This window comes from Alnus glutinosa, chromosome 1 (genome assembly GCF_958979055.1).
Source record: "Alnus glutinosa chromosome 1, dhAlnGlut1.1, whole genome shotgun sequence".
Classification (NCBI taxonomy): Eukaryota; Viridiplantae; Streptophyta; class Magnoliopsida; order Fagales; family Betulaceae; genus Alnus; species Alnus glutinosa.
This window is the reverse complement of record NC_084886.1, coordinates 46,602,025-46,618,392: the sequence shown is the minus strand read 5'-3', so window position 1 is coordinate 46,618,392 and position 16,368 is coordinate 46,602,025. Positions and strand designations below refer to the sequence as shown.

Sequence of the window (16,368 nt, the reverse complement as noted above, 5' to 3'; positions counted from 1 at the left end):
AGATTATTGCCCTGCGTCGGTGTCATAGGGGAAGATGCAGTCCAGCCATTTAATTTGTTTTTTTCTTTTTCGTTAAACAAACTCAAAAAAAACAAACTAAGAGTAAGATAGATATATATGGACTAACGTCGTCTATAATAATTACTTGCTTAAATTTTTTTAAATTCGAGCAAATAATTGTAAACAATCATTATATTGTTTTCATAAGAATAAGGAAAAGAAGTATTAAAGTGATTGCACAAATCAATCATAAAATATACAGATACATATCGGATTGAGAAATGATATTTTTGCATATCCTATATATCGCTTGTACATTTCATTTTTAAATTTATCTTTAGATTTATGGGATCCACATTAAACTTCATAAATTTAATAGCAGATTTAAAACTTGATTATATGTAGATGTATAAATGATGTATAAGATATGTAAGTGTATTATCTCTCTATAGGATTATGATCGTCTACAATTATTTTTCTAAATTTGAGAAAATTCGAGAAGGTGATTGTGAGAGATTACTTATGAGACCCATTTGATTAAATAAAAATTGAGCTGCCCAACTACTTATTCAGTCAGGTAAGTCATGTCCCCAAGAGGTAACTCAATCAAATGGAGGTCACTAGTTCGAATCTCCTTCTCCTCCTTGTATGGACATGTCAAAAAAAAAAAATAAAGTCAGGTATTTTCTATAAATAGTTACTCAAAATTATTTACTCAAATTCTTTTAAATTCAAACAAATAATTATAATTTATAAAAGATGATAATCCATAAAAGGAGCCATTTTCTACTGGTCATGAATATCTATATATATCTTACTGATTTCTGCGGAGGTCGTGAACCATTTGGTACCAAATTTATTGAAAGTCCGAAATTACTTTGAAGAACATTAAAGGACAGTGAAGTGATACGTCCTACCTTAAGATAATAATATATATACTAATATAGCGAGAACTGGTTAACAGCTAATGTGATCAACGGCTTAATCAATTTTGAGAAGCACAATAAAAAAAATAAAAGAAGAAGAAGAAGAAGAAGCTAGGGATCATATGTGTTATTATAGACAAAAATCATCCAGCTAGTTGAATGCCTTTTGAGGTCCTTCTAGCTAGTGCATTGCCGAACTGGGCATGGCATGAAAATAAGATCGAAAGAAAACGTGCCACGCCAAGGAAAAAGCACAGCAAGAACGCGACCTGCCTTTTATTTATTTATTATATTTTTAATTCTAAAACTTTACTTTGGTAGAGCCCAGAGACAAATAGGCTATTTAGACTTTATTAATATCCTGGTCGTCATCGCTGTCATCATTCTGAATTGGATATTGACATTAGCGCACCATCTTCATTATTATTAATTATATTTGATATTACAATTGGTTTCGAACAAAGTTGAAAGAATTCTTACGATCTAATCTCTAAAAAAAGTGATACGTATTTTTTAGCGCCTAAGAAACGAGTAATATATCTCATAAAAATGACTCATGTCCTTTTAAAATTGATATGATCTTTAAAATTATTATTAAATTAATTTATTATACATTTAATAATGATCTTGAAGGTTGTATTAATTTTAAGAAGACTCGAGTATGAAGATTCATAGAAAGACACGAGTTATCTTATGGCCATTGGACCGACACGTAATGATAATTCTTCCATTAGCAATGGAATGCACAGGATCTCTCCATTTTATGGGCCATTGGACCGACACGTGATGATAGTTTTTCATGTTTTTTGATTTTTGTTTTTGGATAAAAAGCCAACCTGAGTGAGTGATTACCTCATGTGCGCAAGTAAAGCCCCGCCAGCTCAAATTAAATCATCGCATAATCTTTTGTTTTTCCGAAAGTTTGTTTTCACTAATTAATTACTCAATTGCTTCATATTTCAATTAGTTTTAGAGTTCCTTGGCGATTACCAAATTTTAATTAATATAATAATTAATTTCTGTTGGGACTTATTACCCTTCATAGAAACTATTGGAATTTTTATTTTTTATTTTTTGTGACTTACGGGTTATACAAAAATGTAAATCTGAGCGATCTTTTTTTACTGTTTTGCTGTTTTATTATTTTATTTTTTAAAGTAAGATTTTCTATTCATTTATTTTAATTTGGTCGTAGAGAATTTGTAATTTATTTTCTTTTATCAATGAATTATTTAACATATTATAAATAGGCTAAAAAATAAAGGGTAGTTCTCATTTACTCGAATTATTCTGTTACATTAGATGTACGTTATCTAACAAATACCAGTGGGTTTTATACTTAATAGTTTGCTTTGAGTTTGGGCTGAAGCGAGCTCAGGCCCAAATCTCAAGTCTAAGTTTACCAATACTAGGCCCAAGAACAATGCGTCCAATTCACATGGATTGGACGGCTTCGGAACGAGTTGACAGTAATTTGCCCAAATCAAAATTTTTTCCTATACCACTTAAAACAGTGCATCTCTTTATCTCAAAAACAAAAGAAAAAAAATAAAATAAAGAGTAGATCTCTCGAACCTCGATTTTGATTTCTTCTATGATTAATATCCATTGATTTTTTTATTTTATTTTTTATATCTATTTGGTTGAACTTTGAAGTATAACGTGATATATCGACTGTACACTCGACCAACTCAGGTCAAAATTACAAGTTTAGAAGCTCGCATTTTGGGCCAACTTGATCAAGCTCAAACCCATAGGCCCCGACTGGGCTAGAAAAACTAATGTGTCAGTACAACGACTATATAAAAATATTGGGAATGGGGCAGTGGGTACAACAAATAACTATTCTTCAATCTTGTCCTAATCGCAAATGCGTGTGTAACTCGATGCAACATCATGTCATGGCTCCAGCATGCCAATAAGTCGTAATTCGGTTGCTGATCTTGTCCTAATCGCAATATTTGGACATGGAGGGCGTTAATATTTAGACGGAAAATATAATAGATGTACTAAATAAGTTTTTACTCATAACTTAGGTACCACTTATAAAACAAATAAAAACTCAGGTACTAAATTTTAAAAAAAAACTTAAAATTCAGGTATCAATAGGGTATTTAACCCTAAAATTTATAATACCAAGTCCTTTTCGATTTCATAAGCTACATTTGTTTCGCCATAAAACTTTTCAGAGAAAATATTTTTTATTTTTCAATGTTTAGTGCGATTGAAAATTTTGGTCAAATCGAAAACATTTTCGATTAATCAGGAAAACTTCTTGTAAGATGCATAAAATAGTTTCATTTTTTTTTAAAAATATTTCTGTAAACAATTTTTTGAATTTGAGCTTCTCTTTCACGTATACATTTTCTGCTGCCGTTGGAGGTTGTCGGCAAAAGTCATCGAAAGCCACTGTCCACCGATTGTCAATCTTCTTTCGCTGTCGTCATTGTCACTGATTTTTCGTACGAACAAATGCCAACAAATTTTTTAGTTGAAAATATTTTTCAACAACAAAAAATATTTTATATTAAAACAAACAGAGCGTATAAAGGTGAAATTTAATATCAATACATTATCAAGTAGCTAAAAGTGATAGACCGAAACCTTCAACTTAATCTTTATCTCAAGATAAGGACAAGATTTGGACAAGATTTGCATGCATATATATGAACTCTTGGTTTTTCTCTACCTTAAAATAGAGAACCATAAAATTGATTGGATACCTAATCTAAATAAATATATGAAACGTACCACCTATATAATCAATAAAGGCTTTCTTATGAGCCCTAGTAATTCCTCGCTCTGACCTTGAGTGGCAGTTGGATTATCTTATGATGGATACAAGATACTGCATGTGCGACTGAATTTTAATATTTCATGCCAATTTCAATCTTAACAATTATCCATGATAAAAATGAAATTATTTTTACAGAAATCAAGATTTGTTGTATTTTTATATTATTTTTCCTCCATAAAATTGTATGTTTACCAGCTAAAAATCAGTTTATTATATATCCTATATGCATGCATAGAACTCAGCAAACCCAAAACAGACCCTTCGGCTTCGATCTCGTTCCAGAATAGCTCTTCGTTTTCCCCCCACTCCATCCATTGAAAGACCCTTCTTCTCCTTCTCCCTCCACAACGGCTCCTCGTTTTCCCCCTCTCCCTCCACACTCTATAAACGGACAAGAGTGGTGTCCAACCGGAGCTTTGAGAGCCGGCAGTCGAGTTCTATGGCGGGTAGGAGACCCTCGCACTTCTTCAAGATTATACTCCCCTCTACCATTGACGACAAGAAATTGGTAATGCCTTCTCCCTACCTTGCTTGCTTTCTGCTTGTACTTCTTTGAGTTTTCATTTCTTTGTAGTATTCTAGGTGCCGTTGCATGCAGTTAACTATTGATGGGGTACGTCGTTGCTTAGTTCTTGTTTGTTTTAGCACTTGCAAATGGAGATAGAGAAACGGGTATTTTGTTTGTTTCAATTTACGACACATTTTTTGTCTGTTCAAACATGATGGAAATAGATTATTTTGTTTATTTAAATTAATTAACTATATAGGAGATACATTTAACCATTTAATTAATATTTTAACATATACCAGGTGCAAAATAAACAACCTCTGCAATTTATATATGAAGTATCGTGCGTGGGAAGTGTAATTTCTTAAATCTCAATCATTGGTTTAATTTTAAATTAAATGAATCAGATTTTGTTTTTTCAATATTTATCTTATTTTATTATATTTGACGAATTTCAGAGCGATCGCTATAAATGAGAGATATTGATATAACAAAATTCGAATAATTAATTTAAAATTTTTACATATATACTATTAACATATTAGAAATGGAAGAGGCTCAATTTGGTTGCAAAGCTTTTTGGAAGTTTCATTCTTTATTTATTTTGGAGAGGTCCTGCAACAGAATGAAGAATCATAGAGAGATGAGAGAAAGCTTAGTTTTTTTTGAAGTTAAAGGAGAGAAAAATGAATAAATTAGTGACCTTCTATATATAAAGGATCACTTACAATATTCTTTAAAATAAAGGATGAAAAAAATTATAGATTGATATGTCATGAGTTTGCTAGAAAACTTGTAGTACTTCGGTTACACAATATTGTAATTGAGACAATATATAAACTCACTTTGGTGGCTGCAGAGGATCCCTGAAAAGTTTGTAAGGGAATTTGGGGATGAACTGTCTGATGTTGCTACACTCACTGTTCCCAATAATGGTCATTTTTGGCTAGTGGGATTGGAGAAGGCCAACAAGGAGATTTGGTTTCAAAATGGTTGGCAGGATTTTATGGAATCCCATTCTATTCTTTACGGCTACTTTTTAGTCTTCAGGTATGAAGGAAGTTCAAAATTCCATGTTCTTGTATTTGATAACACTGCAACTGAGATTCAGTATACATGGAGCAAGAAGCGTAAATTGGAAGATAAGGTGGACATAATGGAATCAGATGATGCAAAAAGATCATCAAGGCGTGGACATAATGGAAAACATGAAGAAAACAGAGATATGATGTCCAGAGGAAGAGAGAGAGCAATCCAAGCAGCCAAAATGTTGAAGCCTACAAGTCCTTCGTTCATGGGCATCTTGCGCCCGTATCATATACGAGAACAACGTCGTTTGGTGAGCCTAACTAGCTAGCTTTCTAATTCTACTTGATGAGATCTCATGTTTTTCCAAATATTAATTTCAATCATTAATTATTTGTTGTGCAGTATGTGCCTGTTGGATTTGCTAAAAAGCATCTTATTGGGGATCCGTTTGTCTCGCTTCAGACTTGTGATGGAAAACAATGGCATGTCCAGTGCTCTCACTTTTGTGCTTCACGTTCAACATGGTATATCACGAATGGATGGGAAGAGTTTAGAAGGGACAATAGTTTAGAAGAAGGAGACGTGTGTGTCTTTGAGCTGATCAAGAGTAATCCTGTTGTGCTTTACGTCTCAATATTTCACGTGTCTATCTGAGCAGCGAACTAATTAAATTTAATTATAACTTAATCCAAACTCTGGATCGATCGGCTGATTTTTGGTGTCTGGTTTTACCTTGAGATTGTCTGAAGGCCTAAGCTTTTGAGGTATGGCTGGATTTTGTGGGGACTAGTCAAGGTAAGTACGTACGTAGTAGCAGTTGCCAACAGTTACGCTAGCTTTTGTATTATATATTATGAACTGTATTAGATGTAATGACTCTACATTTTTATATAAAGATGTCTGTTTAGTTAAAGCTCTCATGTTCACTTGTCGTTTTAGGAGGGTGAATTTGTGGTTTTAAAAGGGAAAGAAAAAAAAATTAAAAAAATTAAAAAATAAAAAAATACATGCTTATTTCGCTGCAGTTATTGTAGACTTGTAGTAGCTAGCTAGGGCCACGTCAAAGATGTGAATATTTCAGTTTTGCCATTCTAACATTGGGCAGGTGTTATAGCATTTCCGGCAGCTTCTTTATAGTTCATTTTATTCTCTCTCTCTCTATATATATATAAAAAATGCCAAAAAAAATACTTACAATAGATATCATATCGGTTCTTTAAACATTGAAAATGCTACAGTTCTAACCAATATGTAAGGAATCAAATGAGCTTTCCTATTTATTATTTTAATACAAAATATTTATTTCTCATCTCTGTCTTTTATTGGATATTGTGTTGAAATTTTGTGAAAAAAAATGTGAGGGTAGCCTAGGTAGGTATGAGCTTATATTTGTAAAGAAAAAATATTTAATTGATATAGAGAAATATAATTGAAGTTATTATGGAATGCATTTGGATAGGAAAACAAAAAAGTAGTTTTATTCCTTAAATTTAAGGAAAATCAAAGAGAAGTTGATGTGCATGCTCTTACACTCGCTTTGTTAGGAATCGGCATCCTCTCATATCCTAATTTGAGAGATTTCGAACAGGTGATTATGAGAAACGATTTATGAGACCCACCTGACCTGATAAGTAGATGGGCAACTAAATTTTTATTTGATCAAATAACTCTCATAAGTAGTTTCTCACAATCATCTACTCGAATTTTTTTAAATTCAAATAAATAATTTGAAATTATCATAATCCTCTCCTCCGCTAGACAAGCGTTCCCTCACACGGTCACACCCGAGCTAGATTATCATGAGGGTTAAGGCTACACGTGGCTTGAGCTTGGTGGATTCCTTTTCTTGGGCTCAACCTGATCGAGCTTATTTGCAATACGGACATGAGTGGGCCCTGTAGGCTTAACTTAGGCCAGGGCCGGGCCCATAATTCAGGGAGTAACCAAAATGCTGAAGTTTCTAGCATATGATATATTAGCCTAAATAATAAAATATTGTACAAGATGCCAAATGCAAAGTTGTGGTATTAATTAGTTTTGTTCCTTAATTTTAAGGCGAGTTTTCCTTTCTTTCTTTTTTTTTTTAAAGAAAAATATCAAGCAATTTTTTGTCTTCTCATTTCCTATATTTCTTTTTGTTATTTCTTATGAATTAATAGTATATATGCACTATGCAATTGTGTCACGGGCAGGTGATCCGATGTTATATATATATGTTTGAAGTCCAACAACTATATGATTATATGTGTCATTCACGGGGTATTCAAAAAGTTTTATATTAATTTTTTTTTTTTAATAAAATTTTGAATCTCATTTATTAATCAAGAAATTAGAGCAGTTTGCTCTTAAAAAAAAAAAAAAAAAAAAAAAAACGCAATATGACATATACGTGTAGGAGTAATTCTAAGAGTACATTAAGTGTTCATAAAAAATGAGGTGGCTTTTAAAAAAATAGTGATTTTAAAAACCACTTCATTTTTTTATCAAATGGTGATTTTAAAAGTCACCTCATTTTTTGATGAATACTTAATGTACTCCTAGAATTACGAGTAATTCTATTAGTACATTGAGTGTCCATAAAAAAATGAGGTGTCTTTTAAAATCACCATTTGATCAAAATCATCATTTGATTAATTACACGTCCAATGATGATTTTAAAAGCCACAACATTTTTTTTATGGACACTTAATATACTAATAGAATTACTCTACGAGGGATGCTAGGTGTACCAAATTCTTTTACCAAAAGATGAGTACCAAATGATGTGGAGCTTATTCATTGGAGATGATCAAAACAATTAATAAAAAGAAATGCTACAAGTACCAATGAATAAACTCCACATCATTTGGTACCCATCTTTTGGTAAAAGAATTTGGTACCCCTATCATTTCTCTTATTCTACACGTAGGTATTCGAGTTTTATGAGTTGAGGTAGGGAAAAAGAGTAATTCTAATAGTACACAAATTGTCCATCAAGTGTTCATTAAAAAATTAGGTGGCTTTTAAAATCACTATTTGATCAAAATCATCATTTGATCAATCACATACCCAATGGTGATTTTAAATGCCACCTTATTTTTTAAATAAAAAATGAGATTATTGCCCTGCGTCAGTGGCATACGGGGAAGATGCAGTCCATCCATTTTATTATGTATTTATTTTTCTATTTCGTTAAACAAACTCAAAAAAAAAAAAAAAAAAAAAAAAAAGAGAAAGAAAAAGAAAGCTAAGAGTAAGAGAGATATATAGGGACCAGGATCGTCTATAATTACCTGCCTAAATTCTTTTAAATTCGAACAAATAATTGTAAACGATCGTTATCCTGTTTTCGTAGGAATAAGGAAAAGAAGTATTAAAGTGATCGCACAAATTAATCATAAAGTATATAGGTACATATCGGATTGAGAAATTATATTTTTACATCTTCTATACATCTCTTGTACATCTCATTTTTAAATTTACCTTTGGATTTATGGGACCTACATTGGACTCCATAAATTCAAGAGTAGATTTGAAACTTGATTATATGTAGATGTATACGTGATGTATATGAGGTGTAAGTGTATTATTTCTCTATCGGATTAAGATCGTCTACAATTATTTTTTTGAATTTGATAGAATTTAGGAAGGTGATTGTGAGAGATCACTTATGGGATCCAGTTGACCAAATAAAAATGGAGCTACCCAACTACTTATCCAGTCAGATGGGTCTTATAAGTGGTCTCTCACAATCACTTATCCAAATTCTCTTAAATTCAGACAAATAATTATAATTTATAGGCGATCCTAATCCATAAAAAGGAGTCATTTTCTACCGGTCATGAATACTATATATATCTTACTGATTTCTGCAGAGTTCGTGAACCATTTGGTACCAAATTTATTGAAAGTCCGAAATTACTTTGAAGAACATTAATTGACAGTGAATTGATGCGTCCTACCATAGGATAATAATATACTAATATAGTGAGAACTGGTTAACAACTAATGTGATCAACGGACTATTCAATTTCGAGAAGCACAATTAAAAAAAGAAGAAGCTAGGGATCATATGTTATTATAGACAAAAATCATCCAACTAGTTGAATGCCTTTTGAGGTCTTTTTAGTGCATTGCCGAACGAGAAATGCTATATGTACCAATTTTTTTATAAATGAAGCTTTACAAACTGACGTGGTATTCTACATAAGACGAAAATGCCTTTTAAATTCAAAAAAAGCTACAGCCCAAGAAATGCCGATCCCGTCGATCTACCCGAACCCAGCAACGTCAGAAAACTCCAGACAGCACTTCCGCGGGTCATCCAGCCACGACCCCGACCCCTCGACGATTGGCGAACCTCCGACAGAGATGGCGACATGGAATCCGGCCAGTGTCTTGTTTCTCTCTCTCTTTTTTTGTTGAATGGTGGATTTTTTTTTAGAGATCTGGTAGAATCTCTCAAACCCATGCCGGTGTGCGTGGGTTTCCGGCCGAAAATCCACACACATTGGCATAGGTTGGTGGGTCGGAATGCGACAGCGACATAGAATCCGGCCGGTCTCTGGTTCTCTCTCTCTCTCTCTCTCTCTCTCTCTCTCTTTCTGTTGCACGGTGGATTCTTTTTGAGAGATCCGGCTGGATCTCTCAAACCCACGCCGGTGTGCGTGGGTTGGTGGGTCGGGATGTGCGGGTTTCCGACGGTGTTGGAAGCTCGCTGGTGGTCGGGGCTGGTTTTAACAGGGAAGGGCAGGGCATTTTTGTCTATTAATTAAAAAATATTTGACCATCAAACTGATGTAGAGCTATATGATTTCACGTCAATTTGTAAGTTTCTTATTGTAAAAATTTTAGTACATATAACATTTTATTTTGCCGAACTGGGCATGACATGAAAATATGATAGAAAACGTGCCACGCCAAGGAAAAACCACAAGAAGAGCATGCGACCTGCCTTTTATTTATTTATTTATTTTTTATTTTTTTAATTCTTTGGTTTACTTAAATTACTTTGCTAGATCCCAGAGAGAAATAGGCTATTTAGACTTTATTAATATCCTGGTCGTCATCGCTGTCATCATTCTTAATTGGTTATTGACATTAGCGCACCATCTTCATTATTATTAATTATATTTGATATTACAATTGGTTTTGAACAAAGTTGAAAGAATTCTTACGATCTAATCTCTAAAAAAAAAAGTGATACGTATTTTTTAACGTGTAAGAAACGAGTAATATATCTTATAAAAATGATTTATGTCTTTCTAAAACTGATATGACTTTTAAAATTATCATTGAATTAAAATTTAATAATAATTTATTATACATATAATAATAATTTTAAAAATTACATCAATTTTAAAAAGACTCGTGTAAGAAAATTCAAGGAAGACACCAGCCGTCTTATGGCCATTTTATGATAATTCTTCCTTTAGCAATGGAATGCATAGGATCTCTCCATTTTATGGCCATTGGACCGACACATGATGATAGCTTTTCATGTTTTTTGATTTTTGTTTTTGGATAAAAAGCCAACCTGAGTGAGTGATTACCTAATGTGCGCAAGTAAAGCCCAGCTCCAATAAATCATCGCATAATCTTTTGTTTTCTGAAAGTTTGTTTTAACTAATTAATTACTCAATTGCTTCATATTTCATTTAGTTTTAGAGTTCCTTGGCCATTACCAAATTGTAATTAATATAATAATTAATTTCTGTTAGGACTTATTACCCTTCATAGAAACTATATGAAGTTTTATTGTTTATTTTTTATTTTTAGACTTACGGGTCATACAAAAATGTAAAACTGAGCAATTTTTTTTTGCTGTTTTATTGTTTTTTTTTTTTTTTTAAAAAAAAGGTAAGATTTTTTTATTCATTGTTTTAAATTTGGTTGTAGAGAATTTGCAATTCTTTTCTTTTTGTCAAGGAGTTATTTGACCTATTATAAATAGGCTAAAAAAGAGAGGGTGGTTCTCATTTACTCCTTGAATTCTTTTGTTACATTAGATGTTATCTAACAAATACCAGTGGGTTTTATACTTAATAGTTTGCTTTGAGTTTGGGCTGAAGCGAGCTCAGGCCCAAATCTCATGTCTAAGGTTACCTATACTAGGCCCAAGAACAAGAGGTCCAATTCACATGGATTGGATCGGCTTCAGAAAGAGTTGACAGAAGAAGAAGAAGAAGAAGAAGAAGAGTAGATCTCTCGATCCTCGATTTTGATTTCTTCCATGATTAATATCCATTGATTTTTTTTTATTTGTTTAGTGTGATTGAAAATTTTGGTCAGATCAAAAAACATTTTCGATTGATTAGAAAACTTTCTTGTAAAATGCGTAAAATAGTTTCAATTTTTTTTTTTAATTTCCGTAAACAATTTTTTGAGTTTGAACTTCTCTTTCTTGTACACATTTTTTGCTGTCGTTGGAGGTTGCCGATGAAAGTCATTGAAAGCCATTGTCCACCGATCGTCGGTTGTTTTTCACTGTCGTCCCTGTCGCTGATTTTTTGTACGAACAAACACCGACATTTTTTAGCTGAAAATATTTTTCAACAACAAAAATTATTTTACATTTAAACAAACGAAGCCTATAAAGGCGGAATTTAAAATTAATTCAATATCAAGTAGCTAAAAGCGATAGACCGACACCTTCAACTTATTCTTAATTTATCTCAAGATAAGGACAAGATTTGCATGCATATATATTAACTCTTAGTTTTTCTCTACCTCAAAATAAAGAACCATAAAATTGATTGGATACCTAATCTAAATAAATATATGAAACGTACCACCTATATAATCAATAAAGGATTTCTATCTTATGATGGATACAAGATACTGCATATGCGACTGAATTTTACTATTTCATCCCAAATTCAACCTTAACAATTATCCATGATAAAAATGAAATTATTTTTACAGAAATCAAGATTTGTTGTATTTTTATATTATTTTTCCTCCATAAAATTGTATGTTTACCAGCTAAAAATCAGTTTATTTTATACCCTATATGCATGCATAGAACTCAGCAAACCCAAAACAGACCCTTCTCCTTCCAGAATGGCTCTTCGTTTTTCCCCCACTCCCTCCATGCATTGAAAGACCCTTATTCTCCTTCTCCCTCCAACACGGCTCGTCGTTTTCCCCCTCTCCCTACACACTCTATAAATCACACATCCTCTCAGATACGGTATTCATTATCCCAATGCATTGCTCGACAGACAGAGTGGTGCCGAACCGGAGCTTTGAGCGCCGGCCGTCGAGTTCTATGGCGGGTAGGAGACCCTCGCACTTCTTCAAGATTATACTCCCCTCTACCATGGACGACAAGAAACTGGTAATGCCTTCTCCCTACCTTGCTTGCTTTCTGCTTGTACTTCTTTGAGGTTTCATTTCTTTGTAGTATTCTAGGTGCCGTTGCATGCAGTTAACTATTGATGGGGTACGTCGTTGCTTAGTTCTTGTTTGTTTTAGCACTTGCAATAGAGAGAAACGGGTCTTTTGTTTGTTTCAATTTACGACACATTTTTTGTCTGTTCAAACATGATGGAAATAGATTATTTTGTTTATCTAAATTAATTAACTATATAGGAAATATATTTAACCATTTAATCAATATTTTAACATATGCTAGGTGCAAAATAAACCACTTCTGAAATTTATGAAGTATATATCGTGCGTGGGAGGTGTAATTTCTTAAATCTCAATCATTGGTTTAATTTTAAATTAAATGAATCAGATTTTATTTTTTTCAATATTTATCTTATTTTATTATATGTCACGAATTTCAGAGCAATTGCTATAAATGAGAGATATTGATATAACAAAATTCGAATAATTTAATTTAAAATTTTTACATATGTACTATTAATATATATATTAGAAATGGAAGAGGCTCAATTTGGGTGCAAAGCTTTTTGGAAGTTTCATTCTTTATTTATTTTGGAGAGTAGGTCCTGCAACAGAATGAAGAATCATATAGAGATGAGAGAAAGTTTAGTTTTTTTAAAGTTTAGGAATGAATAAATTAGTGATCTTCTATATATAAAGGATCACTTACAATATTCTTTAAAATAAAGGATGAAAAAAAAACATCTGATGGCCGGAAAAGGATTAAAGCATCCTTGGATCGATGCTCTTACATTGCATAATGGTTAACGACAGGGATGTAAAGTGAGCCAAGGATTTAATGACTAATCGTCTCTACCAATAAATAAAAAATAATAAAGAAACTTTAATTGGTGAAATTGTTTAGAGTTTATAATTGACAATTCAAATGTTTTGCCTAATCATTTAAATAATTATAGATTGATATGTCATGAGTTTGCTAGAAAACTTGTAGTACTTTGATTACACAATATTGTAATTGAGACAATATATAAACTCACTTTGGTGGCTGCAGAGGATCCCTGAAAAGTTTGTAAGGGAATTTGGGGATGAACTGTCTGATGTTGCTACACTCACTGTTCCCAATAATGGTCATTTTTGGCAAGTGGGATTGGAGAAGGCCAACAAGGAGATTTGGTTTCAAAATGGTTGGCAGGATTTTATGGAATCCCATTCTATTCTTTACGGCTACTTTTTAGTCTTCAGGTATGAAGGAAGTTCAAAATTCCATGTTCTTGTATTTGATAACACTGCAACTGAGATTCAGTATACATGGAGCAAGAAGCGTAAATTGGAAGATAAGGTGGACATAATGGAATCAGATGATGCAAAAAGATCAAGGCGTGACAAGTTGAAAGAAAATGAAATGTCTAACTCAGATGAGTTGTCCGGCGGAAAACATGAAGAAAACAGAGCCATGGTGTCCAGAGGAAGAGAGAGAGCAGTCCAAGCAGCCAAAATGTTGAAGCCTACAAGTCCTTCGTTCATGTCCATCTTGCCATGTCATATACGGGAACAACGTCGTTTGGTGAGCCTAGCTAGCTTTCTAATTATTCTACTTGATGAGATAATGTTTTCCAAATATTAATTTCAATCCTTATTTCTTGTGCAGTATGTGCCTGTTAGATTTGCTAAAAAGCATCTTATTGGGCGGCCGTTTGTCTCGCTTCAGACTTGTGATGGAAAACAATGGCATGCCCGGTGCTCTCACTTTTGTTATTCACGTTCATCATATTATATCACGAATGGATGGGAAGAGTTTAGGAGGGACAATAATTTAGAAGAAGGAGACGTGTGTGTCTTTGAGCTGATCAAGATGAATCCTGTTGTGCTTTACGTTTCAATATTTCACGTGTCTGTCTGATTTTTGGTGTCTGGTCTTACCTTGAGATTGGCTGCAGGCCTAAGCTTTTGAGGTATGACTGGATTTTGTGGGTACCAGTCATTGCTACGGAGTAGCAGTTGCCAACAGTTACGGTAGCTTTTGTATTATTATGAACTTTATTAGATGTAATGACTCTTGATATTTATATGGATTCAACCCGACGTTTGGATAAAGTTTATTGGATGTTACTCTTTTTAAAAGATACCTTAAATGAATAAGTTTGCTCAAGGCTTATAAAGCCTACAATTCAGATATGCCTTAGCAATGTAGGACTCTTAACACGCCTCCTCGCGTATTACATTATTGTTCAAACATATGTACAACGAGAGGAAATGCTCAATATTGTCAAAAACCCTGAAACTCTGATACCATAATAAAGTTTATTGAGCATTACTCTTTCACAAAAGGTACCTTAAAAAAAGAGGTTTGCTCAAGACTTATAAAGCTTACAACCCAGACATACATTGACGATGTAACACTTTTCAACTTGGAAAAGATAACGCCATAATTAATTAGTTAAAAGATATTAATTAGTTCTTTATCATAATTTTAAGGCGAGTTCCCCTCCCCCTTTTTTTTTAAGAAAAATATCAAGCAACTTTTTTTCTTCTCATTTCCTATATATATATATATATATATATATATATATATTTTTTTTTTTTGAACGGGAGCAATTCATTAATAGCATAACGCCCGAAGGCAAATACAAACGTCCGAAGGCAACACAACATCCCAAATCCTGAACAAGAGCCCCAAGGGCCAAGGTAGTGAATAGGGATGAAGAATCCCTAAACACAAAGCCAGTAACACGCCTGACTTAAAGCAGCTAACTAATGTAACAAGATAAAATACAAGAACAAACATTTGACCCTCTCTAAGCAATAAGGAACAAACCACCTAATGTGAAAGAGCCTGGTCTAGCTAAACGAAGCCACCAAAATGCCCATGTAAATTTAACCCATTACATAAGTCAGCTGTGAGAGGAAACAAGAATATACAAAGACAGTAACAAATCGCAAGTCGGCAATCGGAGGATCCTCCCTGACCATCAAATGAAACCAGAACGCACCGCATCCGGGCCTCCCCTGTTGCAGCCTGAAACAGATCTTCCCGAAATGTTCCATCCAGATGGCCAGAGAAAGGCGCGTGGCCCTCACACACAAACAACATCTCAGCGCGTGAAAGCCACGCTCCGAGCGAGAAAGTTCGACACCGCCGGAGGATGAGGCGACGGGATCAGAGACTGACGGCGAGCACCACGGGAAGAGTCGTGTCTCAAGAACTCCAGCGAAACGAAGTAGATCTAACACAGAAGATTGCTGGAGACCACACGAACAAAGAACACTCCCATGGACGACTTAAACGAAAAGTCGCTGTCAAAAACCAGAAAGAAGATAAAAACAACAACCAAAGAGACAAATAAACAACTCCATAGCTCCAACAGCTAGGAGAACAACAGCCTCTACCGGAAACTAGCCGGGAGGAACAAAACTCCCACTGGGACAAGCCAGGGGACACAAAACAAAAACCACCCTAGCTCCCAAAGGAACTAGAGGGTGAAAAACAACACCGGGAGGAGGGAGGCACCTCCCCCGGAGAAAAGCAGCCCTCCGAAAAACTTTCTTCCTCTAAGCTAAGGAAAACGAGACTTTCTCTTCTTTTTATTGTTTCTTATGAGCTAATAGTATATATGCACTATATATGCAATTGTGTTCACGCAGTACTATATATATGTCTTACATCATGATGTTAATATGTGTCACGGGCAGGTGATCCGATGTTAAATGTGGGAAGTCCAACAAGTACTATATGATCATATGTGTCATTCATGGGGTATTCAAGTTTTATTTTATTT

General features: G+C 33.7%; 2 protein-coding genes across 2 annotated transcripts; both read left to right on the top strand.

The window, feature by feature from the left end:
* Positions 1 to 2,743: 2,743 nt before the first annotated feature.
* LOC133860895 (B3 domain-containing transcription factor VRN1-like) lies at positions 2,744 to 5,914 on the top strand. The gene is made up of 4 exons (XM_062296556.1): positions 2,744 to 2,755; positions 3,959 to 4,231; positions 5,091 to 5,570; positions 5,663 to 5,914. Exons 1-4 carry the CDS (start codon positions 2,744 to 2,746, stop codon positions 5,912 to 5,914), a joined length of 1,017 nt encoding a protein of 338 aa, XP_062152540.1.
* A 6,532-nt stretch (positions 5,915 to 12,446) lies between these two features.
* LOC133860889 (B3 domain-containing protein At4g01580-like) lies at positions 12,447 to 14,587 on the top strand. Its single transcript, XM_062296544.1, has 4 exons — positions 12,447 to 12,578; positions 13,644 to 14,156; positions 14,241 to 14,329; positions 14,530 to 14,587. The coding sequence occupies exons 1-4, from the start codon at positions 12,447 to 12,449 to the stop codon at positions 14,585 to 14,587; spliced, it is 792 nt and encodes a 263-aa protein (XP_062152528.1).
* Positions 14,588 to 16,368: the final 1,781 nt, after the last annotated feature.